Source organism: Myotis davidii, unplaced genomic scaffold (assembly GCF_000327345.1).
Source record: "Myotis davidii unplaced genomic scaffold, ASM32734v1 scaffold663, whole genome shotgun sequence".
Taxonomy (NCBI): domain Eukaryota; kingdom Metazoa; phylum Chordata; class Mammalia; order Chiroptera; family Vespertilionidae; genus Myotis; species Myotis davidii.
This window is the reverse complement of record NW_006295816.1, coordinates 2,755,350-2,782,179: the sequence shown is the minus strand read 5'-3', so window position 1 is coordinate 2,782,179 and position 26,830 is coordinate 2,755,350. Positions and strand designations below refer to the sequence as shown.

The 26,830-nt window shown below is 42.1% G+C and overlaps 1 protein-coding gene across 3 annotated transcripts in view; it reads left to right on the top strand.

The window, feature by feature from the left end:
• VPRBP (Vpr (HIV-1) binding protein) overlaps positions 1-26,830 on the top strand; it is a 64,605-nt gene that overhangs the window by 11,955 nt on the left and 25,820 nt on the right. For 2 of the 3 annotated variants that reach the window (XM_006770472.2, XM_015568354.1), the window contains 19 exons: positions 114-227; positions 2,200-2,337; positions 4,042-4,554; positions 4,858-4,959; positions 6,176-6,334; positions 7,833-8,012; positions 8,495-8,704; positions 9,383-9,552; positions 12,245-12,369; positions 13,310-14,573; positions 15,086-15,284; positions 16,678-16,760; positions 17,768-17,852; positions 20,018-20,251; positions 20,830-20,923; positions 21,400-21,504; positions 21,685-21,758; positions 22,267-22,368; positions 26,081-26,629. In XM_006770472.2, the coding sequence (XP_006770535.1) occupies positions 114-227; positions 2,200-2,337; positions 4,042-4,554; positions 4,858-4,959; positions 6,176-6,334; positions 7,833-8,012; positions 8,495-8,704; positions 9,383-9,552; positions 12,245-12,369; positions 13,310-14,573; positions 15,086-15,284; positions 16,678-16,760; positions 17,768-17,852; positions 20,018-20,251; positions 20,830-20,923; positions 21,400-21,504; positions 21,685-21,758; positions 22,267-22,368; positions 26,081-26,443 (4,314 nt within the window). In that variant the 3' untranslated portion in view covers positions 26,444-26,629. Of the gene's footprint in view, positions 1-113; positions 228-2,199; positions 2,338-4,041; positions 4,555-4,857; positions 4,960-6,175; positions 6,335-7,832; positions 8,013-8,494; positions 8,705-9,382; positions 9,553-12,244; positions 12,370-13,309; positions 14,574-15,085; positions 15,285-16,677; positions 16,761-17,767; positions 17,853-20,017; positions 20,252-20,829; positions 20,924-21,399; positions 21,505-21,684; positions 21,759-22,266; positions 22,369-26,080; positions 26,630-26,830 lie in introns of those variants that run through there. The other variant, XM_006770473.2, reaches the window with a different exon arrangement.

The following is a 26,830-nucleotide window of genomic DNA, read 5'->3' as shown; positions in this document are numbered from 1 at the left end:
TTCCCTCCCTCTCTTCCTTCCTCCCTTTCCTCCTTCCTCTCTCTAAAGTCAATAAACATATCCTTGTGTGAGGACTATAAAAAAATAAAAACTATTGCTTCTTTTCTTTACAGCTGGTGAATGCATATGTGATGACAAGCCGAGAGCCCCCTTTAAATACTGCAGCTTGCAGACTTCTACTGGATATCATGCCAGGGCTGGAAACTGCTGTTGTTTTTCAAGAAAAGGTATTTATGAAAAAGAAATACTACCTTACTTTGTAATTGAGTAATGATATGTTGATTTCCCTTTGTTAAAGTAATTGTTACAGTTTTTTCTTATTATAATAGTAATATATGTTAAGAAATGGAAGAAATCAATATAGTAAGGAAAAGTTATTTATTTTTTCCTTTAACATATATTTTATTGATTTCAGAGATGAAGGGAGAGGGAGAAAGAGATAAAAAATCAATGATGAGAGAGAATCACTGATTGGCTGCCTCCTGTATACCCTCTACGGGGGATTGAGCCTGAAACCTGGGCATGTGGTCTGACTGGGAATCAGTCAGTCACCTCCTGATTCATAGGTCGACACTCAACCCCTGAACTACACTGGCCAGGCAAGAAAAATTTAAAAAGTAATTATTTTAATGAGTACTCGCTGCTTGGGTGCCACAAAAAGTATTTCAGAGAATAACATTGTAATTATTGCTGTCATTTGCAGTATTGTATATTAAAATCTTCAATTAGCTACCATTGCAGGAGACCAAAAAAAAAAATTTATATCCTTGTCAAAATTTTTAATGTGATTTCATAGTATTTTCTTATTCCTTTTATTTCTGTAAAATTGATAGTAATGTCTCATCTTTTATTTTTTTATTATTTGAGTCGTCTCTCTTTTTCTTGGTCAGTCTAACTAAAGATTTGTCAATTTTATGGGTCTTTTCAAAGAACCTTTGGGTTCATTCATTTTCTGTATTCACTATTTTATTTATCTTCACTCCAATCTTTATTTCTTTTTAAACAAATATTTTTTTATTAATTTTAAAGAGAGGAAGGGAGAAGAGAGTGATAGAAACATCAATAATGAGAGATAATCATTGATCAATTGTTCTGCATGTCCCTTACTGGGGATTGAGCCCACAACCCGGGCATGTGCCCTGACCAGGAATCAAACTGTGACTTTCTGGTTCATAGGTCAAAGCTCAACCACTGAGCTATGCCTGCTGGGCAGGATTCTCAGCATTAATAATGTTAAATGTGTACTGTAAACTTCAAGAGGGATGTAAAAATTTTATTGTTCCCCACTTGGTCATGGAACCTTTGTGGTTTTAACATCTGAAGTAGGTCTGTATTATGTGGCTGTTGATTTTTAGCTTGATTGATTGATTTTTATTAGTTAAGGTATTACAAATGTGTCCTCATTCTCCCCCATTAACCCCCAATTAGCTTGAGTTTTAACATCTAAATAAGATTGTATTTCACAGGTACATAGATATTTAACTGAAACCATCTATTAGACACTTAGTTTATTTGCATTTTTAAATTTTATGACCAACATGAAAATATTAATTATTTTTTTTCATAAGACTGAGATCTTTGCTTGTATCTTTAATTATGAAAATAGTTTTGCCCTAACTGGTTTGGCTCAGTGGATAGAGCGTCGGCCTACGGACTGAGGGGTCCCAGGTTCAATTCCGGTCCAAGGGCATGTACCTTGGTTGCGGGCACATCCCCAGTGGGAGATGTGCAGGGGGCAGCTGATTGATGTTTCCAACTCTCTATCCCTCTCCTTCCCTCTCTGTAAAAAATCAATAAAATATATTTTAAAAAAAAGAAAATAGTTTTTTTCTCCAGGCTCGATCCCCAGTGTGGGGTGTGCAAGAGGCAGCTGATCAATGATTCTCTTTCATCATTGATGTTTTCATCTCTCCCCCTTCCTCTCTGAAATCAATAAAAATATATTTTTTAAAAAAAGAAAAGGAGCCGAAACCGGTTTGGCTCAGTGGATAGAGCATCGGCCTGCAGACTCAAGGGTCCCAGGTTCGATTAGTAGGGGGCGTGCAGGAGGCGGCTCCGATGTTTCTAACTCTCTATCCCTCCCCCCTCCTCTCTGTAAAAAGTCAATAAATATATATATATGTATATATATTAAAAAAGAAAAAAAAGAAAAGGAAATAGTTTTTTCCTGAATTGTACTTTTTCATTTCCTTACTATAGGAAGGAATTGTCGAAAATCTTTTTAAATGGGCCCGAGAGGCTGATCAGCCATTGAGGACGTATTCTACTGGACTATTAGGAGGTGCTATGGAAAATCAGGACATTGCTGCCAACTATAGGGATGAAAATTCACAGCTGGTAAGGACTATATTAAAATGAATTTTTGTATAAGATGGGAGAATAATCAAGTTTTTTCTTGCTACTTAAACTTGAATAGGTAGATCTTATTACCTTATACTGGAGTGTACCTGTAATTTCAGTATTTTCAGATTACTTTTTCATAAGCGTTTTGATTTTACTTTTTTTTTTTTAACTTGGAAATGCTGTTTTTCATCTTGTCTAGGATCATGATAGTTAATATACCAAATAAAAATAGTACCATTTCCTTTCCTCCCTAACAGTGGGTCATGAAAATTTTAAAACATAGGACAAAATTGAAAGATTGAAAGAATTTTACAGTGAACAGATGTATATATACCACTTAAATTGTGAATATTTTACTATGCTTATTTTATTACATATTCATCCATTATTGTTTTTTTAAATGCAGTTCAAACTAAACTGCCGACATAATCCCTCTTTTTTTTTTAAAACATATTTTTATTGATTTCAGAGGGGAAGTGAGAGGGAGAGAGAAATAGAAACATCAATGATGAGAGAGAGTCATTGATCAGCTGCCTCCTGCACACCCCCTACTGGGGATTGAGCCCGCAACCCAGGCATATGCCCTTGGCCAGAATCAAACCCGCGACTTCAGTCCATGTAGGCCAATGCTCTATCCACTGAGCCAAACCAGCTAGGGCTAGCATAATATTTTCAAAACCTTGCAGTGGGAAGGCTCTCTTTGGCAAAATATAAAATCCACAAGTTATAAATGAAAAGACTGATAGATCTAACTACATAAAAATTAGAAAGACAAAAGACAGGCAGAGAGAAAATACTTGTAATAAAGAATTATTATCAGGATTTATAAAGAACTACCTACGGGGGATGGAGCCCGCAACCCAGGCATATGCCCTTGGCCAGAATCAACCCCGCGACCCTTCAGTCCGCAGTCCGATGCTCTATCCACTGAGCCAAACTGGCTAAGGTTCCCTCTTTTTTTTTTTTTTTTTAAGATATTTTGTATTGACTTCAGAGAAGAAGGGAGAGGGAGGGAAAGATAGAAACATCAGTGATGCGAGAGAATCATTGATCGGCTGCCTCCTAATCGAGCCCACAGCCTGGGCATGTGCCCTTGACCGGAATCGAACCCGGGACCCTGCAGTCCGCAGGCCAGTGCTCTATCCACAGAGCCAAACCGACTAGGGCCCTCTCTCTTTTTAAAACTAAGCACAATACCACATTTTAGGATTGGCTCCAAAAGTAAATACTTAAAAGTAAAAATAAAAAATAAATGATGAACTTGAAAACAGATTATGTAACCACGTATAATGTAGAGGGCCATTTCTATAACTTATAACAGATACAAGTTTGAGAAACCACATTTAATTTTCAGAGACACTTAAAAGATTGTAAATACTGTATATCTTAGTGTCTGCCTCTTTTACGTGTGTTGGTCCATCCAGTTCATCTTGATCCTGAGAGGTCAGTTGTGAATGATGTAGTTTATGTGCAGGTCTTCTGGTTTGAGTTCTCTGGGAAATTTTATGTTAGCTGTTGCTTATTTTATCAAACTGTAGGAATCAAGTCAACATATTTATTAAATCTTTACTGTTACCAGGCATTGGGATAAGTGCATCAGTATCTAGTTCTCTGTAAGTGGGAATAAATATTTGTTGAGAATCATTTAAATTATGATGCAGAAGAGACAATCCCATTTATTCCAATATTTGTTGATAGGTAGCAATTGTGCTTCGAAGACTTCGGGAGCTACAGCTTCAGGAAATGGCTTTGCGGCAAGAAAGCAAGCGTCCCAGCCCCCGAAAGCTCTCCTCTGAACCCCTTTTGCCTCTGGATGAAGAAGCGGTGGATATGGACTATGGCGACATGGCTGTAGATGTAGTGGATGGTGAACAAGAGGAAGCCTCTGGAGACATGGAGATCTCCTTTCATCTTGATTCAGGCCACAAGACCAGTAGCAGAATGAACTCAGCAACAAAACCTGAGGAAGGAGGACTGAGGAAAAACAAGTCAGCGAAGCAGGGTGACAGAGAGAGCTTTCGGAAAGCCAAGCAGAAGTTGGGTTTCTCATCATCGGAACCAGATCGCATATTTGTTGAGCTGTCTAACAGCAGCTGGTCAGAAATGTCCCCGTGGGTGATTGGCACCAATTACACCCTTTATCCTATGACTCCTGCTATTGAACAGCGACTTATTCTCCAGTATTTGACTCCTCTAGGAGAATACCAAGAGGTAAGCTTATTGGAAATAGTATGTTCCCCCTTTGGAGTTACTGTGCTTATTTCTGTGATATTTTATGGTAACATTTCTACAATGATGTGTTTTTACTCTAATACAAAAAAGTCTTTGCCCAAACAGGCAAACTGTTATACAGGTTACTTCTGATAAGGCCTGTTTGATCAAAGTGTGTTGCTATGTTTATCTTCATAAAGGAGGTAGGGAAGAAGTGCCTTATTTCTTCTAACCTCAAAATGGAAGAGGAAATAGGTGGAAATAAAACCAAATGTTAAGACTTGTTCTTGGTCTTCATTTCAGTTACTCCCCATATTCATGCAGCTTGGGTCCCGGGAGCTGATGATGTTCTATATTGACCTGAAGCAGACCAATGACGTTCTGCTGACGTTTGAGGCGCTCAAGGTACAGTTCTTAACAGTATTTGGTGACTGAACATTTTATCCACATGGATGTGCCTATGTGTTTTGGTATATAGCATCTTTGGGTTTTCTCTTGCCAGAAATATCAAAATAAGAACAAACAAAAAGTTCTTGTTTAGGTAGAAGAGATGACTCTTACCAGGTACCTCTTTGTGGTAGTGACCTGAGAAAAACCAAACCCAATGGCCTAAGTGTTAGAGGGGAACAATACCTGGTATGGCTGCTTTTTGGGGTGGGAGTGTGGTAGAGGTTTGTGTAACACACAAAAATGAGTATAGAGAAAGGGATTTGAATACTATAAGTCTGAGTCTGGGTGTTGGGAGAACTTCTGAACAGGGCATATAGCTGTTGTTTTTGCTACTGATTTTGGGAAGATCTGCACGGGTAACAATTCATGTAATTGTAAATCTGTGTTGTTTTATCTGTTTCTTGTGCCTGTCTCACCACCCAGAAGACATGTTGGAATGAGAAACGGGAGAGGGTGCTCTAGCTCTTCCAAGGCCCCTCCTCACCGGCCTGGATTCAGAGCCATTAAGCAGCCTGCTGCTTGCATTGCACTCCCTGCCCTTCCAATTGCCGAGAAGATAGGGTCTACCCAGAGAGGCTAGTGGGAATTGAATAGGGAGTCAACAAAAGTTAAGATAAACTTTAAAAGTGTATTTAAAGTGCATTTTGGTTCTAAAAATTTACTAGTTTTGTTAATTTGCTGAAGATTGTTCTTTGGAGAATATATTTAGGATCAGTGTAAATGAAATGACAAGATAAAAATGGAATCTTAGAGTGTTTTTTTATTTGTTTTTCGTAAGCACTATTTGTTTTACTTCTGTTAAGAGGATTCCCTGTATTTAGCAGCTTAATTTAATATTTTGGAATTGATCATATGATTTTTCTAGATCAGAGATTTTCAATCTTTTTCATCTCATGGCACTCATAAACTAATTAATGGAATTTATGTGGCACACCAAAAAATGTATTTTTTGCTGATCTGACAAAAAAATAGGTATAATTTTGATTCATTCACATCAGATGGCTGCTATTCTGTTGGCTGTTGTCATTTCTTTATTCGGTAATTTAAAGGAAAAGAGGTCAGTGTCCCTGGCTAAATAGTCAGGTGTTGCATGTCTTAAAAATTCTTGTGGCACATGGGTTGAAAATTGCTGTTCTAGATAGTTCTATCGTAACGTGTCGCCTTTGTTTAGCACCTAGCATCTCTCCTGCTCCATAACAAGTTTGCCACAGAATTTGTTGCACATGGTGGAGTACAGAAATTACTGGAAATTCCTCGCCCCTCTATGGCTGCAACTGGTGTATCCATGTGCTTGTATTACCTGTCCTACAACCAGGATGCCATGGAAAGAGTAAGTCCAAGTCATTCAGGTATATGGGAATGGGATGGGTGGGGGGATAGCCTAGCATATTTATAGAAAAACTTTTGGATAAGAAAAAAAAAAGGAGTAAAATGTTTTTTTTTAAAATATATTTTATTGATTTTTTGCAGAGAGGAAGGGAGAGGGATAGTTAGAAACATCGATGAGAAAGAAACATCGATCAGCTGCCTCCTGCACACCTCCTACTGGGGATGTGCCTACAACCAAGGTACATGCCCTTGACCGGAATCGAACCTGGGACCCTTAAGTCCATAGGCCGACGCTCTATCCACTGAGCCAGACCAGTTAGGGCTATTTTGCATTTTTTAGTCAATTTATTTTAAAAGCAACAGGTGGTGCTTTGTGTGTGTTAACAAATAGTTTGTGGTGAAGATAGTAAAATCATTTTAGTTGTTCTCAGGGCTCCACAGGCTCCCAGTCTAGTTCTTATGTTTTCCAGTTCAGACTTTTTATTTACTGATTTTAAAAGTGTGTAAGCTGCCTGACCAGTGTTGTTCACTGTTTGAGGGCCAACCTACTAGTAAAACCAATAGGTTTGATTCCAGTTAGGGCACATGCCCAGGTTGCAGGCTCAGTCCCCAGTAGGGGGCGTGCAGGAGGGAGCCGATCCATGATTCTTTCTCATCATTGATGTTTCTATCACTTCCTCTCTGAAATCAATTATATATATATTAAAAGGTGTAAGTAGATCGGTAGATCATACATTTAAAAGTAATGGGTCCCCAGACACCCTTGGGGGAATCTTATTTCTATACCTGGAACATTTTTTTAATATTTCATGTGATGTGGCTTTTTTGGTAGAGTGAAGTTGGTAAATTCTTTTGGGCCTATGTCTTTGTTCATCTTTGCATGTGTATTAATAAGGTAATGTTTTGATTTTAATGTTTTTTCCTCTTGAGATCAACATTATGCAAGGGTCTATAGTCTTTTAAGAATAGTAACCTAATATGTGTGCATATATAGAAAGCAATTATGGCTAAGATAGAGAGAAAGCACCAAGCAAACCGGGGCAATGCTTCAGAAAGCCTGGTCTGCCCCACAGAATGTGTGTGAATGAGCCAGAGAGCGAGTGGCTGCTCCACCTGTAGACTCAGTAGCAGAAGGCTCGGCCGCTTTTACACTCGGGACAGTCCCTGACTCTCTGAGCCGCTTCCTCATCTGTTAAGTGGGAATCCTAATACCTGTGTAACAGCATTGTGAACAGTAAAGGATGGACATGTTTGCAAACTTTGGTAGTGAGTGTAAGTCGAATTTAAATAGTTATCTTAAATGGAGGTTGTTTTAAGGTTTGGACTAGATTGCTATAAAATTTCACTTGTAACTTAAGCTTTAAACTCAGAATGACTTGACCACGTATGATCATTGTATTGTGCAGAAGTGTCTATTGACACCGGTGAATTTTTCATCTTTTTGCAAAGGTTCTTTTACCCTCAAAATTTAAAAATTGTTTTATTCTTATATTTTTCAGGTTTGCATGCATCCCCACAATGTTCTGTCTGATGTGGTGAACTATACCCTGTGGTTAATGGAATGTTCTCATGCCTCAGGATGCTGCCATGCTACCATGTTTTTCTCAATCTGTTTCTCCTTCCGGGCCGTGTTGGAACTCTTTGACCGCTATGACGGTCTTCGTCGACTGGTGAACTTGGTGAGGTTCTTCAGTGGTTTCTCTTTGCAAGAAGTAGGGGTTCTGCTGGTCTTGGCTGCCCTGCAGTGAGAGGAGGCTTACTGGAGGAAGTTTGCTATCTGTTTTTCTCCCTTCAGTCACAAGTTTCTCTTCCTCTTAAGTGTTTAGAGGACTCTGTGCCATTACAGACATACATGCCTTGAATTTAGTAATCTTATAGGGGGAATTGCAGTCAATAATCTCGATCTTTCTAAAAGCAAAAGGTTTTGTGCCTGTATGTTTTTAAACAGGATTGAAGGCTGTGTAATCTTTCAATATGGGTTTACTGTTTTGCTTTCATATGGCCATTCTTAGCATGCATGGAAAGATGTGCAGTTAATTGGCAGTCTCGTTGAACATAAAAGTTTACTGAAATCTTTTCCCTTTTTTCTTCCTATTGGTTGTCTCCGCCCATTGCCCCCCCCCCCCGCCTTTGTCTAATTCTTTTGCTTCTTTCTTAATAGATCAGTACTTTGGAGATTCTAAATTTGGAAGATCAGGGTGCACTTCTGAGTGATGATGAAATATTTGCTAGCCGCCAAACTGGGAAACATACGTGCATGGCCTTGCGCAAGTACTTTGAGGCTCACCTGGCCATTAAATTGGAACAAGTGAAGCAGTCACTTCAGAGGACTGAGGGTGGCATTCTTGTGCATCCGCAGCCCCCGTACAAGGTGAGAGGGCCTTACTTGAAAGGAGCTGTTAATGCTCTATACCACTTGTGGGCCTGAAACTCACATTCACATCAGTGCAGGCTGCAGAATGTGTATTGTTGTATTATGCTTGTCCCTTGTGGAGGCAGATTACCTGAAAATGGATGCAGCAGGTGGATTTCAAGGATGCATTTTATTCCCAGTTGTGAGTTGCTACTTCTCTGGGATACTCATGAATTGAAGTGTGTGTAAAAGGGTGGTCTTTTATGAAAAGTAGTACATGTCCTACTTCCTATGTGAGATTCTGAAAGGTGCATCTATAACTTCATTTCTCAATCATTTTTGGACTTGCTATGTTTTGGGATAAAGATTAGTATTTGCATGTTTTAAAAATCACAAGTTGAAAAGAAACCCATTATTTTACATGCTGCTTTTTTTTTCTTAAGCTGGGAAATAGATGCATGCACTAACAAATTGAACATTCTGTTACCTTTTTGGACAAAATGTACCATGAGTCCAGTTCTAATGAAAGGTTAAACATTCATTTTTTCACATGTGGCCTATAGACGGAAGGATTGTGGAAGTTGAAAGTTATTATTACTTAGCTTTATTGTTAAAACCTGTTGGCCATTGAGCTTTGCTGGAGAAGGTAGCAGGCAGATGATAGAGTTCTTTACTAATATGTCTCTCTCCTTATAGGCGTGTTCATATACTCATGAGCAGATTGTGGAAATGATGGAGTTTTTGATAGAATATGGCCCAGCGCAGCTCTACTGGGAACCTGCTGAAGTCTTCCTCAAACTTTCTTGTGTCCAGCTCTTGTTGCAGCTTATCTCTATTGCCTGCAATTGGAAGACCTATTATGCCAGGTGGGACCAGAGGGAGGTTTCCAAGAAGATTAGCTTCTGCTTTCTGCTGAGGTTCATGTTGGTTTCACATAGTGTATGCTTAACAGATATTTGGTGAACAGAATTGAAATTTTGGGCTCAAAGCTGAGAAACTAGATTAAGCATGATGATACCTTTATTAATTTACAGACTATTCATTTATATTTATGGTCCTGGTGATTATAAATACTGCACACAGGCAGGGGTCAACTGCTGTACTCTGAGAGTTACATAATTTACATGGCGACAGCGCAGAGGTAGGGTGGAAATCCGGTCTGAGACGGTCCAGTGTTCTTTGGTATTAGACTTTAGATGTCTCTGCTGCTTGACAGTCATATAGAATGTTTCTCTTATCTTCACATGAAAGTGTATTTTTTGCTTTTGATGTGATTTTCACAGTTCAGTTAAAAGCAGCCGGCAGAGCAGGATGAAGCTCTGAGAGGACTGCTGATTGAATCAGGAGGGTGGGTGGGTTTATAGGATGAGGATGGAAAAGGAATTAAAACGATATTTTGGTAAAGATGGAGTCTGAAGAGAAAATAAAATAAAGTTTTTATATATAGTGGTTCTTTTAAAAAATATATTTTTATTGATTTCAGAGAGGAGGGAGAGGGAGAATCATTGATCGGCTGCCTCCTCCACTCCCCCCCCGCCCCCCACTGGGCATCGAGCCCACAACCAAGGCATGTGCCCTAGACTGGAATCGAACCTGGGACCCTTCAGTTCCCAGGCCGATGCTCTATATTAAAACAGAAAATGTGAATATATTTATGAATTTATTTAAAAATAATATGAATCCATTGCATGTTAGTATTTTTTATGAAAAATTTCCAAAATAAAACCAAATGATTTCAGCAAGTTTTTAAAATGTCTGGCCTAATCTCTTATATTTGTTTTTATATTTAATCTTTTGTGACATCACACATGACACAGCCCCTGGATAGCTCCGTGAGATACCAAGAGTGGGACAGGAAACAGCATCTTACTGTTACTGTGAAAACAGCTTCCATATCACAGAACCTTCAGAGAGGGTCTCAGAGACCCCAGAGGTTCCCCAACCACACTTTGAAAACAGCTGTTTTGGGATATTACAGTAGGTTATTATATTTACCTTGAGAATTTTGTTTAAAAGGTGATGAAAACTCAAAAGATAATGAGGAAGGTTATAAATACATTTTGGACTGGTAAAAACTTACATGGATTATTAAGAATATATAAATATGTTTGGAATATGTCCTTTAAAAGGTTTTTTAAAAAAATTAAATATTTGTTTTTGCTTAGAATATATAAATTCTTACATAAAAGAAGAAAATTACTTTTAGCCACTGTTAATTTCTTCCGTCTTTCTAGAATGTATGAAAATGTATATAATTGAGGTTATAGTATTTAATCATATTCATCTTTTTAATGAAATATTTTAAAATATAGAAAGATATAGAGATGCTATGACTGCTCCATACCCAGGGGTGGCATGTTGCTGTATGTGCTTCTCGGAGTTCTTTTGCATTTCCTGCCTCCCCAAAATGGCCAGTCTTCTGAACTTGGAGTGTGTTCTCTCCATCCATGTGTCTGTACTACATATTTGTGTGCACATGAACAATAATCTAGTCCTCTTTTATATGTTTTTACATTATATCAATATCCTCTGCATCTTTTGCAGATTTTTTTCTCATGTTTTTGAGTTTTATATGTGTTAATATTTATTTGAACTCTTGTATTCCTATCTACAGTTTGTTCTATTGATGGACATTTAATGTTTGTTGTGGGTTTTTATTTTTTGCTTCCAAATGAGTGGTACCATAAAACTCTTTTTGGAGTCTTTAGCAAGTATGTCAAACTCGTGGCCAGTGAAATGAGGCATGCAGCCTGCCCCACCGTCTGCCAGTTTGACATACTTGCTAAAAGGATATGTATACAATTGTGTCTGCATTTCATCTTTATCCGTGTTGCCAAAGGGCCTGGAAAATGACTTATCATTGTCTTGTCCCATCGGCAGTATATGGAATTTTTATTTCTCTACCTTCTTGCCAGTACTTCGTATTGTCAGAATTTATATCTAACATTTTCTGTTCATTAATGTTGAATTTTGAGCCCTTTCCCTTCTTTAATAAGAGTTCTTTGAAAACAGTTGTCAATACCTGCAGAATAGTTCATCATTTGAGTGTATCATATCTAATACATGTATTCCTGTTGTTTAGGTAGGCTTTCTAATTCTTTTCTTATTCGTTTATATGATGTGATAATGGACATCTGAATACATAAATACTTGTTTGTATGTCTGATTATTTCCTTAGGACAGATTCCAAGAGGTGCAATTCCTGGGCCAAAGGTTAAGAACATTTTAAGAATCTTGTTTCATATTTCCAGATTTTCTAAAAAGAATGTCCTAATTTCTCCCCCAACAAAAGTTTGAGAGCAGTAGTCTACATTGTCACCAGCATTGGGGATTATCCTTAGTTTGCAATCTTAGCAGTTTGATAAGTGAAAATGCCATCTCCATGTTTTTTGCAAGTAATGTCACAGTGACTTATAAACCATCTTCATGTTATGGTTAGGGACAGAGCCACACAGGTAGTGATTCCGATCCATTCTCTCTCTCTCCCCCTCTTTTTTTAACTGTTGTTTCTTGTGGCTGTATCCTATTTCTCTTTGACTAATTCTTCTTCCTGTCCAGGAATGACACTGTGCGCTTTGCTTTGGATGTCCTGGCTATTCTTACTGTTGTGCCAAAAATCCAGCTCCAATTGGCAGAATCAGTGGATGTGCTAGATGAGGCTGGCTCCACCGTCTCCACTGTAGGTAGGTTGTACCTTGCCATTTTGTTACTGGTTGGTCTGGATTTGTTTTCCTTTGCTATTCTGTTTGTGGTTACTTAACTGACCTAAGTAGTAAGAAGATAGTAGGGGAGGGTACCTTGCCTGTCCCATCTAACTCATGCCATACAGTTTCATATAATGAATGGAGTCATGTTAGTGAACTTGTGTTCTGAGTGGTATAGGCATTTCTGCTGTAATAGCGTAAACCTTGTGCTCTGTGGAGTCACATGCAGAAAATGAGGTGCGTAGGAAAAATGGTTGGGACAGAGAGTCAAGAACTTGAGCAGCTTTGTAATTTAAGCCCTAATAAAATTAGTCATCGGCAAGCCGCTCAGAATGGATAGAAGCTGTCACACACTGCAAAAGGATTATACACTGTTTGAAAATGCTATACTCCATCAAGAGCAGGGCTGATGAGGGTTGCTGCTAAAGTGAGCTTGGAGGTAGCATAACCAGCTGTGGGTCCTGGGGGGCACCTCTCTGGGGAGAGTGCAGGGCACAGCCACTTGTTTTTGACTTTTCCTCATATATAGCAGAAAGGTTCCGCTGCCACGGGAGCAGCCAGGCTGAGGGTTTTTCTTTCCTGTTGAAGGTTTAATTTAGTCCCACTATTTTTCATCTGCTTACCTAGGAAGAATTGCACATTAACCTTAGTGACCCTCACATAAGTATTGACATCATTCTCCCATTTAACCATTGTACGTGAGGTATTGCATTATAAAGGTACATGATAGTACAACCGATTGTATTTTACACAAACAATTCCTTGTACATTTTTTTAAACAAGTGTGTGGTAGTTTTAAGTGGAACAAAATGAGTAGAACTTTCAATTTTAACTCTGAAACAACCATTGAAGTTGGCCATGAGTTTTGTGAGAAAGAATATAAAATGTATTGTTTCCTCCTTCCCCCCTTTCCTATTAGGTATCAGCATTATTTTGGGAGTGGCTGAGGGTGAGTTCTTTATCCACGATGCTGAGATTCAGAAGTCAGCGCTTCAAATTATTATCAACTGTGTGTGTGGCCCGGATAACCGAATTTCCAGTATTGGCAAGTTTATCTCTGGAACTCCTCGGAGGAAGCTGCCTCAGACTCCTAAAAGTAGCGAGCACACCCTGGCCAAGATGTGGAATGTGGTCCAGTCCAACAATGGCATCAAGGTGCTTTTGTCCTTACTGTCCATCAAGATGCCCATCACAGATGCAGACCAGATCCGGGCCCTGGCCTGCAAGGCCCTTGTGGGCCTGTCTCGAAGTAGCACTGTCCGGCAGATCATCAGCAAGCTGCCCCTCTTCAGCAGCTGCCAGATCCAGCAGCTGATGAAGGAACCTGTGCTGCAGGACAAGCGCAGTGACCACGTCAAGTTCTGCAAGTATGCCGCTGAGCTCATCGAGCGGGTGTCAGGGAAGCCCCTTCTCATAGGCACCGATGTGTCCCTGGCACGACTGCAGAAGGCAGATGTTGTTGCGCAGTCAAGGATCTCCTTCCCTGAGAAAGAGCTGCTTCTGTTGATACGAAACCATCTCATTTCTAAAGGACTTGGGGAGACAGCGACTGTGCTGACCAAAGAGGCTGACCTGCCCATGACTGCTGCCTCCCACTCTTCTGCCTTCACCCCAGTCGCTGCTGCTGCTTCTCCTGTTTCTCTCCCCCGGACCCCTCGCATCGCCAACGGCATTGCAACTCGACTGGGCAGCCATGTGGCCGTGGGTGCCACTGCCCCTCCTGCCCCCACTGCCCATCCTCAGCCACGGCCCCCCCAGGGCTCACTAGCTCTGCCTGGCCCATCTTACGCGGGCAACTCCCCTTTGATTGGTAGGATCAGCTTTATCAGAGAGAGACCATCACCCTGCAATGGCAGGAAAATCCGAGTGTTGCGGCAAAAGTCGGACCATGGCGCCTACAGCCAAAGCCCAGCCATAAAAAAGCAGTTGGACAGGCATCTTCCTTCCCCACCTACGCTGGACAGTATCATCACAGAGTATCTGAGAGAGCAGCATGCGCGCTGCAAGAACCCAGTTGCCACCTGCCCACCTTTCTCCCTCTTTACTCCTCACCAGTGTCCTGAGCCAAAACAGAGGCGGCAGGCGCCCATAAACTTTACCTCAAGGCTGAGCCGCAGAGCATCGTTTCCAAAGTATGGCGTGGTGGATGGCGGGTGCTTCGATAGGCACCTTATCTTTAGCAGGTAAGGAGCCCCATCAGCAGTGATTAGTCCAGAAAACGCTTTATTGGCCTGAAATGCCAGAGATGGCCGCTTTATGTGACTAGATGAGCAACGTGACTAGACTCCCTTTTGTTAACCACGGGTTCATTGTGTGACTGTTCAACATATTGATTGAATACTATGTGCTCTTATTACAGCTAGGATGTTTTCTAGAGCCTATGGGACCTGCTGTCTCTAGGATCCCCAGCTTATTACTGTGCTGGTCCAAGTGGTCTCTTTTGGTTCTTTACAAATCTTAGGTAAAGGTCACGGGATTGCACGCTTTAGACATGGGAACTTTATTGTTTAAACTTGTGGATGGAGGTCCTTTTCTCTCATTTGAAATGAAAATGAACTACTAAAGGTCATGTGATGTGTTGTGATGTATTTGAAACATAAAAGCTCTGTGTTTTTTCCTTTCTTCCTTGTAGCAGAGTTTTCTTTTTCTGAGTCCTTGCACCTTCTTTGTCTCTGGTTCTCTTTCCTTGGCGTAGGTTCCGTCCTATCTCAGTGTTCCGGGAAGCCAATGAGGATGAGAGTGGCTTTACCTGCTGTGCGTTCTCAGCCCGGGAGCGGTTCCTGATGCTTGGCACCTGCACTGGGCAGTTGAAGCTCTACAATGTGTTTAGTGGACAGGAGGAGGCCAGCTATAACTGTCACAACTCGGCCATCACACACCTTGAACCTTCCAGGGTAAGGGTCCCATTGTAGGTTGTTTGCAGTCATTCTTCTAAGATGGGTTGGTGAGCTTTGGCCCCATTGGCTGGCTGGCTGCCTGTATGTGTACATAAAGGTTTATTGGAACACAAGAGGCCCGGTGCACGAAATTCGTGCATGGGGCGGGGATCCCCTCAACCCAGTTTGCACCCTCTCTAATCTGGGACCCCTTGTGGGATGTCCAACGGCTGGTTTAGGCCTGGTCGCCCCTAACTACCGTCTTGCCGGCCTGGTTGCCCCATGCAGCCTATTTGGTCATCCATTCGGTTTTGATGGTCACTTAGGCTTTTATATATAGAGAGATAGATAGCCATGCCCATGTGTTTATGTATTGTTTGTGGCTGCTTCTGTGCTACAAAGGCAAAGTTGAATAGCTGCAACCACGTGGCCCACAGAGCAAGTATTTATCTGGCCTTTGAAGTAAAAGTTTGCCAACCTCTGTTCTAAGACCTGGAGATATTTCTATTACAGGGGTGGGCAAACTTTTTGACTCGAGGGCCACCGTGGGTTCTTAAACTGGACCGGAGGGCCGGAACAAAAGCATGGATGGAGTGTTTGTGTGAACTAATATAAATTCAAAGTAAACATCATTACATAAAAGGGTACGGTCTTTTTTTTTTTTTTTTTAGTTTTATTCATTTCAAACGGTTTGGATCCGGCCCGTGGGCCGTAGTTTGCCCATGGCTGATCTATTATCTATCCATGTATCTATCTACGATCTATTGATAGATATAAAAATATGTGTTTGTATATATCTGTACGTATTTTAATTTGCCTCAGTTGGAAACTGAGATTACCAACTGTGAGCATAAAACTTTTTATGTCCGAAATCTCAAATTACTGTGAATTTTAGGAAAGTAAGCATTATATGATTCCAGTGGGTCATAGTTTATTAGAACTATTTTGTGGATGGAATTGATACTTTACTATTCCTCAAAGTCAGGACTATTAGGATGACAGAATAATTTTCCTGATTTTAGAGTCAAGGAGGCTTACCCTTTATTGAGTTTTCTCTTTGAAAAACCTTTAAGGGTCCTGGCTAGAAAGTGTAGCAAATGTTTTCAGTTCACTGATATTTCAAGGATGAGGAGTATGGCCAAATATTAATAAACGAGGAACCATCTTGGTCTCTTTCCAAGTTTCCCCCTCTTACCTTAGCTATTGTATTTTATATTACTAGCTCAGTAGGACTTAGTGTTATCTTAAATGCAGGTAACTTTTAGGATGCATGTACATATATTCTCACACTTTCAGACCACTTCTTGGTTCCTGGCATTTTTCTTTATAATTCATCTATATTTTTAAGATTGCGTTTTAAAATGCTGATGGCAGACAGTGAACCCCAAGTTGGGCCTCCTTCTTCTTTCAGGACGGGTCCTTGCTGCTGACATCCGCTACGTGGAGCCAGCCTCTGTCTGCACTTTGGGGAATGAAATCAGTGTTTGATATGAAGTATGTATCTACTTGTACAACCTAGTCTCTGTGTTTATAGTTTACCTATTTAAACCCCCTTCATCCGATTTTTAGAGCCTTTGGGAAAAGAGAAATGCTGTGAGTTATTGCTAGTTTCTCTCTTCCTCATCTGTGGCTCACGTTTAATAAGATAAGGTTTAACTTTGTTAATTCCTAGATATGCTGACTAGGAATATACATTCCCATCACACAGCAGATCCTTCCCTGATCCAAAATGGCAGATCAGCCCTAACCGGTTGGCTCAGTGGATAGAGCATTGGCCTACGGACTCAAGGGTCCCAGGTTCGGTTCCAGTCAAGGGCATGTACCTTGCTTGTGGGCACATCCCCAGTTGGGGGTGTGCAGGAGGCAGCTGACCGATGTTTCTCATCGATGTTTCTAATTTTCTATCCCTCTCCCTTCCTCTCTGTAAAAAATCAATAAAATATATTAAAAACAAAATGGCAGATCATTTATTTTCTCCCATTGACATGTGACAGCTGCACACTTTGCTGGGACATAGTTCAAAGGCACATGTGCCTTATTAGTCATTTCTTTTTTTGTTTTGTTTTTTTGTTAATCCTCACCCGAGGATATTTCTCCATTGATTTTTAGAAAGAGTGGAAGGGAGAGGGAGAGACAGAGAAACATTGATTGGTTATTTCCTGCACCCTGTCCAGGGATGGGGAACCTGCTACTAAGGTACGCGCCCTTGACCTGAATTGAATCCGGACCCTTCAGTCTGCGGGCCGGTGCTCTCACCACTAAGCCAAACCGGCAGGGCTGTTAGCAAGTCCTTTAATCAACTAATTCCCGTTGATGATTTTGCATCTGCTTGGATGAAGGGAATTTTCTTTTTAATGTTAAGTGTCTGATACTTTCCTCTCTGGGAGTGACAGTCTCCAGGTGAGTGTGCTTGGGCATGAGCCTGAGGATCACCTTTCTTTTCAGTCAGTTGAGTGATTATGTCCTGAGGCGGCCGCCTGAGTGCTTCTGTCTGTCCGCAGGCATTCCTTCACAGAAGATCACTACGTGGAGTTCAGTAAGCACTCCCAGGACCGTGTCATTGGCACGAAAGGAGACATCGCCCACGTAAGTCCTGAGCCCTCTGCTTTCACACTGTTAGGCCTTTGTTTGCACTGAGTCTTCTGTATTGAGTGTGAGGACTTAAAGGGTCCTGGGGCAACGAGCAGTTACTCCGCGAGTCTTTCTGGTTCGGGTCTGCAAGTGTAAGGGAGTAGGTAGTTCTGAGCTGTCCAGGCGAAATGTAAAGAGAATGAACAGGAACTTCATCTGGCAAGTTGAGAAGATGTCATTAGTACAGCAGATACTTTAACCCATTGTACGCCATAAGCGCCAGTAGATGCAAGCTACGGACCTTCTCCACATGCCACGTGTGTCTATAAAAAAATGTTTTCCCTAAGTGGCAGTTCTGACCAACTTGAAAGTCACTTTTTGTGAGAATTTTCAGCTAAAAATATTCAAGAACACCCGAATTGTGAGTAATATATTTATAATATTCATTGAAAATTGATTTTTTAAATTAAATTCAAAATATCGTGGTGTGTGGGAATGGTGTCCGTTTTGGATACATGGTAGTTAACTGGTTAAAATACTAAGTTTTAGATGAAATAAAGTCCCAGCCTTTATGGGACTCACTGGGGAGACAGTAAATAAAGAAGCAAATAAGTGGTGTGACAGGTAGGTGTTGCTGAAGAACAGGAAGCAGGGTAAACAGTAGAGAGTGCTCGTTAGTGTGTGGAGCACTTGTGTTTACTCTTGGATAGCTGTTGTGCTTAAGCGGTGTCTTGAAGGAGGTGTGGGTGCCATGCAGATATCCAGTAAGGCAGCAGGAGACCCCGGGAAAAAGGTGTGCCCTGGAAGATAAGGGAAGACTTTTAAGAAAGGATGGATGGACTGGGTCAGAAACTGCTGACGAGTTCCATACGATGAGAATTGGGAGGTGACCTTTGATTTAACATGGAGGTCATTGTTAACTATGTCAGGAGCTAGTTCTCTGCAAGTTTCCATGGGATAGAAACCTGATTCGAGTGGGTTCATGAGAGAAGAGGAGAGAAGCAGATGGCACTGCGTATAGACAGGTCTTTTGAAGTGTTTTGCTGAAAACAAAGCAGAGAAGTAGATAGTAGCTTGAGGTGAGGTATTTGTGGTGGTGAAGTATTTCTCCCAAACTTTTGGAAGTGTTAAAATATGTGGAAGAGTTGAAAGAATAGTACATATACCTGTCACCTAGATTCAACAGTTTAATAATTAGCCATATTTCTGTGTAAATGTGTGTTTTTTTCTGAATCATTTGAAAGTAAGTTGCAAATATCATGATGTTTTATTCCTGTCTTACAGCATATATTAGTATATCCTAACAGTAAGGACATTCTTACATAGTTACACTCTGTTATCCAGGTTAAGAAAATTCATAGTAATTCCCAGATGTCATCCAAATATCCATTCCATACTCAGTTTTTCTGATTGTTCCTGATATGTTCAGTTTCAAATGTTGGTTTTTTTTGGAACCAGGATCCAGCCAAGATTCACATAATTGCATTTGGTTGTTGTGTCTCACTAATGTTTTAAAGCCAAGAATCATTTCTCCAGTTTTCATGACATTGACTTTTGAAGAGACCAGGCTAGTTGTCTTGTCCCATGATCTGGATTTGTTTGTTTCCTGTGGTGTCTCCTTATTTGTTCCAATATTAGAGGAGGATTTTTAAAAAAAAGATTGAAAATATTATAGCATGTCTGTAAGCTGATGGGAAAGATCTGGTCTCTATGTGGGCTGCACATTGTAGACTTGGAACTTTCAGTATTTAGGGCTAAAGTATGTACATTGGGAGATTTTAAGGAGAAAAGGGTATTTGATTAATAATGCCTTTTCCCAAAAAGTTACCCTTAAGAGACTCTGTGGATAATGGCTGGTTAACCCATGTGGAGAGTCTCTCAGTTTCAATCTTAGAAACACGCTCTGTTTCTCGAAAGGGGGTGGTTTTCTCTTCCCTGTTGCAGTCACACTTCTCATTGTCCTCCCTGCAAGGACTCTTCAAACCTTGAATGGGAACCAAAGCACTTAAACTTGGCTATGATGGTTGTGGTCTTCCTGTTTCCCAGTTATAATATCAGGGCTTTTGTAATTTTGGTGGGTTTTGGAAAGCATGGGAAAGATATTTTATACAACTTCTCTCTGAATTTGTCAACGAATGGATTGGTCTGATTTTTCTCTTCCCACCCCTTCTTCTCTAAAGATTTATGATATTCAGACTGGCAACAAGCTGTTGACTCTGTTTAACCCAGATCTTGCCAACAACTACAAGAGGAACTGTGCCACCTTTAATCCTACAGATGATCTGGTCTTAAATGATGGCGTCCTCTGGGATGTCCGCTCTGCGCAGGCCATCCACAAGTTCGACAAGTTCAACATGAACATCAGTGGTGTTTTTCATCCGAATGGGCTGGAGGTCATCATTAATACTGAGATTGTATCCTTTATACCTGGGTCTTACTTTCCACTTCTCTCTTTGTGATAGAGAGTACCTGTCAATACCTGTTGAAAGTATCTACACAGTCACACTCTGGTGCCTCTGCTTTGGTTTGCAGTGCTAGTGCGTCTCCAGGGCACTCACGTCCCTGTTGGTAATTACCGATGACTCTAGCATGTTTGTGTTGTGAAAATTGACCAGATTGCTGCTTTTCGTTTTCCCAAGTATTGAAGTGACTTTTATCTATCTTCAGAAGCATTTACTTGTGCTCTATAGAAGTCAATTGGTAGGCGTAAGAGTAAAATGAAGTTCTGTTGAGAGGAAGGGAACTCACGTAGCTTTTATGTATGTGAGGATACCGAAGGAGATTTTTAGGGACATTATTCTGTAACATGCTTTTATTTTACCCTGATCTCATTGACTTTTAAAACATCCATACCAGTGTAGGGGAGAGGCGCGGAGGGCGGGAAGCAGTATTTCAGAATTCCCACCAGGTTGTTAGATAAGAAGTTTTATATAAAGTAGCTTTTCTTAAAAAAATAAAATAAAATAGTTTTTCTTGACAACCCCCCTCCTAGTGGGACCTTCGCACTTTCCATCTTTTACATACAGTTCCTGCTCTGGATCAGTGCCGAGTAGTGTTCAACCACACGGGGACAGTGATGTATGGAGGTAATAAACTTTTTACTTTCTTTGTTATTTACTTTCTCCCTTCTCTCCCCCCTCTCCCCCCTTACTTAGTTTGATACTTCCTTTTTGGAAAGTGCTCTCAAATATGAATTGGAAAGCATTTGGAAGTTGTGGTATAAAAGATAAAATGATACACAAATGATGACAAAAAGAAGATGAAAAATATATTGATTTAGGGTAAGAGGCCATTGGCTTTGAAGATAAGTAAATCTTGTATAGAAAGAAATTTCATGCAGTGATTTCCCATGTGTATCATGAACTTAAAGAAAAAGTTCTGCATCTGTTGTCTCGTGATGTTGTCCACCTTCACCGTTACCACTTGTTGGGAGCTAGACGAAAGGTTAAGGATATTGTTTGCTGTTCGCTGGGATTTACAAGGAGGACACCTGTGAATAGGGGATGTTTTGATTCTAATAGTGTTGCCCTCCCCTCCTCTTTCCCCCTTTCCTCCCCACCAGCTATGCTGCAGGCAGACGATGAAGATGACTTAATGGAAGAAAGGATGAAAAGCCCTTTTGGATCATCCTTCCGAACATTTAACGCAACTGACTACAAACCTATAGGTAAGCGTGAAGGGGCAGACCTTGACTGTTTTGTTATATTTTGATGATGTAATTTTCATTGAAAAGCAGAGGAGTTATGGAAATATTTGTGACCAACTGCCTTGAATTCCTTGAGAGGAAAAGCGGATTTTAAGGTCACGGCAATAGTCCAGGCCTGAGCCTTGTCACGTTGTTTTCCAGCAACCATCGATGTGAAGCGGAACATCTTCGACCTGTGCACAGACACCAAGGACTGCTACCTGGCTGTCATCGAGGTAAAGGCGCTTCAGAAGCCTGCTCTTTGGTTGGGATTTTTAGGGTCACTGCACCACAGGAATGTTGATCGAAGTGAGCTATGTTAAAGTGGCTGCATTCCTGAGGGGAGGTTATTGATAACCTCATTTGCTGGGGTTTGGGAGATCTGCAGTATGAGAGGAATAAGAAAATGCTAATATAAAACAGCGTGGAGAGTCCTCTCTCCTACTGTCTTGGATTCATGTCACGCTTTTTTAGAGGTGTCTGCCTCTCACCAGAGCCAGGCAGGTTTGTTCCAAGCATGGTGGTCTCTCGTGTTTATATTCCTCACTAGCCCAGCCTTCTTGTCCTATTTTTCATTCCTTCTCTGTGTTCTAGGTATCACATTTTTAGAATCAGTTAAAGAATTTGGGGTGGTGGGGCCTTTGATAGCTGTGGGGTCAGGGTGCACAGGTGCCAGGCAGAGCCGAGGTGTGGGGTGTGGCAGGCTTTCTGAAAACTCCCTGTGAACTGGGTGCTCTGTTTCAGAACCAAAGCAGCATGGATGCTCTCAACATGGACACAGTGTGCAGGCTGTATGAAGTGGGCAGGCAGCGCCTGGCAGAGGACGAGGACGAGGAGGAGGACCAGGTCAGTGTCTTTGAGTTTCTTTCTCATGTTTAGAGAGGCCATGCTCTTCTGCTTTTCGCTACAGGGGTTTTAAAGAACAGCCTTTGCTACCTGTTGGCATATTCCGAAGGCCTGGCATGTGCCCTTGATCCCTGAAAATCAGAAGGAAGATTTTATTAGAGAACATTAACCAGCACCCCATGGTCCTGTGCGTGCCACTGGAAGTTAGGACCAGTGCCCTGGCTGACTTCCCGATGTCAGTTCTGGGGCGCAGTCTACTTTCAGAATAACAGGAGAGCTTTTAGGTACAGAGAAGACTTCGGTGCTTCTGAGAAATTAAACATTTATGAAATCTGAGTGGGTAGGATGCCCCAGGGAATGTGAGCTTTTCCTTTCTGAGGGGATTAGTTTATGGTCGTGTGCCAGGGGCTTGCCTGCAGAGTGTCAGTGTCAGTTCCAAAGAGTTTTGGCAGATCTTTCCTGTTTAAAGTAAATGATAGGGCTTTGCTTTCTTGTTGTAGATAGTAAGGCTGGTAAATGTCTTCTTTCCATATTTTGGGTTCCTTTTCTTTGTCTTCTTCCGTTGTGGTGGTGCTTGTTGTCTCTTTAATGGCAGAGGTGCTCTGGGTGGGGAGAGGGGCCACTGCAGGACACTAGGAAGCTCACCTTCCTGTTGGCCAGTGCTCTCCTCCAGCCTGCCCCACTCTGGTAAACGCTGCCCACTGGTGACGGAGGCAGGAAGGAAAAGGAAGCGTCCTGGGCATGGACAGTGAGGGTCAAGAGCAGCAGGCTCCAGAGGGCCCTAACGAGTGGCCTTAGGCCCAGTCTGGAGGAGCCTGCGAGCATTCCAGCGTGGAGACTAGGCTGGGGGTAGGCGAGCAGTGGGGCGAGTCAGCCTTGCTTCTGTGTGCGCAGGGGCCGGGCACATTTCCTACCTACTCTACCAGGTCCATTTCACAGGAAGGGCATCATTTGAAAACTGATTTCACCCTTAAGTCCTTGGTGTTTTGATTTAGAGAAGTTTTAGTGGGATAGGGGGAGGGAGAGGGAGAGAAATATCAGTGATGAGAGAATCATTGATTGGCTGCCTCCTGCACCCCTACTGGGGATCGAGCTGCAGTCCAGGCTTGTGCCCTGACTGGAAATTGAACTGTGACCTCCTGGTTCATAGGTTGACACTCAACCACTGAGCCACACCAGTTGGGCAAGACCATGTCTATTTAAGCAAGTTTTCTTAATTCTGTTGACTGACATGCCCTCCTAGAATCACGCAGTTGTTTTGCTGCATTTATTACCTCCAGCACATTTCTCCTCACCACTTCTCCCCTTTCCTTTGTGCGCTTCACCTGATCTTAAACGGGAGTCTTAATTTTCATATGAGTCATTTGCTATTTAAAGTTTTGTCCTAGTCTGGGTATCGCTTGCAGGTCTTCTCAGGTGTCCCAGGTGACTTAAATCGCTTAGGGGTGCAGCCACCTGTGAGGAGCACCTTTGAATTTGCCTTTTCACCTCAGCAAAGTAAACTCAGGAGCCTGACTGGTCAGCTGCCATCTGATAAAATGGCCCAGCACAAATGCCTGTATAAATTTGACAGCTATAGTCTTTGGTTCATACGGTTGCTAGGCTGCTGGCCTTCAGGCATTTGATAGAGCAGAGATAAGTCAGCCACTTATCAAAGCTCCTGTTATCGACTGGAATTTTGGTATTAGTGTTTTTAAAAATCAGTTCAGTCCAACTTTGATGTTGGCTTTTAGGAAAATTACAAAATCAAAGATTAGTAGCTGATCATTGTTCCTAGATTTTGAAAAGCCAATACTTTTCAACTAATTATAATCTTAATTTTATATTAAAAGGGGGCTAATACTCTTTCCTCCATCCATTTTGGAACCCGGGACCACTGCATGCTGTGTTTCCTGAGTGCTCCTACTGCCAGGAGCGGTGGGGCGTGTTCGTGGGTCACACTCCTGCTGTAAGCCTGGTCAGGGACACCTGAAAGGCTGCCTTTTTTTTTTTCCTTTCAAAAAGTTTAAAATGGACGTTAGAGTCTGTCAGTGAGAAGAGAAAACACAAGCATTTACAACTGAAATGAACTTGTAGCTTTTAAGGACAGTTAACACCAGGACAAATGTCAAAAGGAGGAAAAGCAGGAGTTTAAGTTTTACAAAATATGACATGTTGAAATATTAAGAACGTAGGCTTGGGTTTGAGTTACATTTTTAGAAAAGTTATTCTGCTATTCTCATTTTTAGAATCACGTCTTAAAGTATGACCAGACGTTTATTTTTCTAAGGGATTGGTTCTATTTTTGAAGGGAATATAGGCTAAAAGCTATTTCTTTTGAATAGACATATATTCATGAAGAATTTTGATTTAAAAGATGACATTGTTTAAGTCCTAGAGAACAGGACAGCTCGATGTAGCAGAGGAAGTCTGTGGTAATACCAGGATTCATGTTTTAGATTCTGCCATTGGGGGACGGGGGGGGGGCTGTGGGTAGGGTTCCTATTATTAAGAAAAGTAGAATTTTTACAACTCAGAGGTAATCCTGTGCTTCTGGCTCTCCATTAGGGGCATTTCACCATTCCTGGGGAGCCTTTCCAACTCCGCCTGTGTGAGCTTCATTTGTAAGGACTGGCGCTGTGGACCCTGAGCGTGGTTTAGGCATGTATGTTTTGGAAAACGTTTCCCAGGTGATTCTGATGCTTACACCTGAGCACAGCCACCGACTTAGTTAAGTCACCTCACTTAACAGGAAATTGGGCTTCTATGAAGTTGGTATTAGATGGTCAGTGAGCAGGCGCTGCTTTGCTGTAATTCCGGAGGATGGGCAGCGGCATGGAGCCTCTGGAAGGGATAAGGTCGCAGAGCTGGAGTCTGGAGATGGCAGGCCGGAGAATGTGGTGAGCTGGCTGATGGAGTAAATGGATTTTATGTTTTATTATTGTAGGAAGTAGAATCTTTCCTACCGGCCAACCTGACTGTTGATATTTGAGCAGGAGGATAAGTGCCTGAGTGTTAATGACATTTACTTGGAAACACCTGTCGTCTCTGTCAAAGCTAAGAGGCTAAGAGGCGCTGTGTCCTCTCTTGCTTGAAGGGAAACTGGATACTAGCGCAAAGTCGAAATCTGGCAGAATGCAAGCGAGGAGTTTCCCTAGCACAGAACAGGGGTTATCTGAGTGTCCGGACGGTGAATGTCTGCTTTGTTTGGTTCAGGCGCTGCTTATGATAGCACTGTTCCAGGTCTACCCACGTCCTTGGCAAGAATGTGAAGGGCTGAGGAGCTGATGGCTCAGCAGCTGTGTTCTCCCTGTGTTGTTAGGTAGAAGAACAGGTAGATTCCAGGGGTTGAAGCTTTTGTTCCAGCGCCGCCTCGGATTTCACTTGGTTTGGTTGGTGCAGGACCGAGAAGAGCCAGCCCCTTTGGGGGTACTAGCCAGGAGCCCACACTGTCAGTGGCAGAGGCCTCTGTAAAGCGAGTTTCCTGTTTCTTGGGATAGAGCTGCATGACCGGTAATGGCTTCGTGGAGTAAGTAGCCATCCTCGTCTGGTGTCTTGGGGGCCACGTACATGCTGGTGGCTGCCTCACCATGGGTCTGCTGGCCCTAAAGTCTGTGCTAACCGCAGTGACCGCTCTCTCCACTGGCAGTTCCCTCCCGTCCTTAGGGAAGTGGGGCAAACTCCCTGGCCAGGCCTCTGTTTCCTCCTAATGGACCTAATGCTCTCTTACCAGGAGGAGGAGGAGCAGGAGGAAGAAGATGATGATGAAGATGATGAGGACACTGATGATCTCGATGACCTTGACACTGACCAATTGCTGGAGGCGGAGTTGGAGGAGGATGACAACAACGAGAACGCAGGGGAGGATGGGGACAATGACTTCTCTCCCTCTGATGAGGAGCTGGCCAACCTTCTGGAGGAGGGAGAGGACGGGGAGGATGAAGACTCTGATGCAGACGAGGAAGTGGAACTGATCCTGGGGGACAGTAAGTCCAGGACGACCATGGGGCTGAGCCTGGGCCTCCAGGGGAAGATGCCTTCCTTGTGCCAGCCCCACCCAGTGTGGAAGCCACACCAGGAGTTCTCTGTCCCTTAACTGTCCATTCCCCCCTCTAGCCCCTGAGGAAAAGCAGTTTTCCCACCTCTGACCCTCTGCTCTCCCATCAGACTATGTAACCAAACAGCTGTTCTCTCTCATCTTTAAAACGGAGGCTGGCAAATGATTTCTGTAAAGGCGGGACAGTAAATGTTTTACTTTGTGGGCCACATGGTCTCTGCTGCAGCTTCTCAACTCTTCTGTTGTGTGAAAGCAGCCGGACACACGGGGTCATGGTCCTGGCTGCCTAGAGGGTGAGCCTCAGAACAGAAGCCTGAACACAGTTCTGCCCCAGGGCCCGCTGGCACCTGCTGGACCGCTCGCTCCTTCCCTAAAGCAGCAGACGCCTCTTGTGGGGGACCTTTCCTTTCCTGTCTGCTTTTCCTG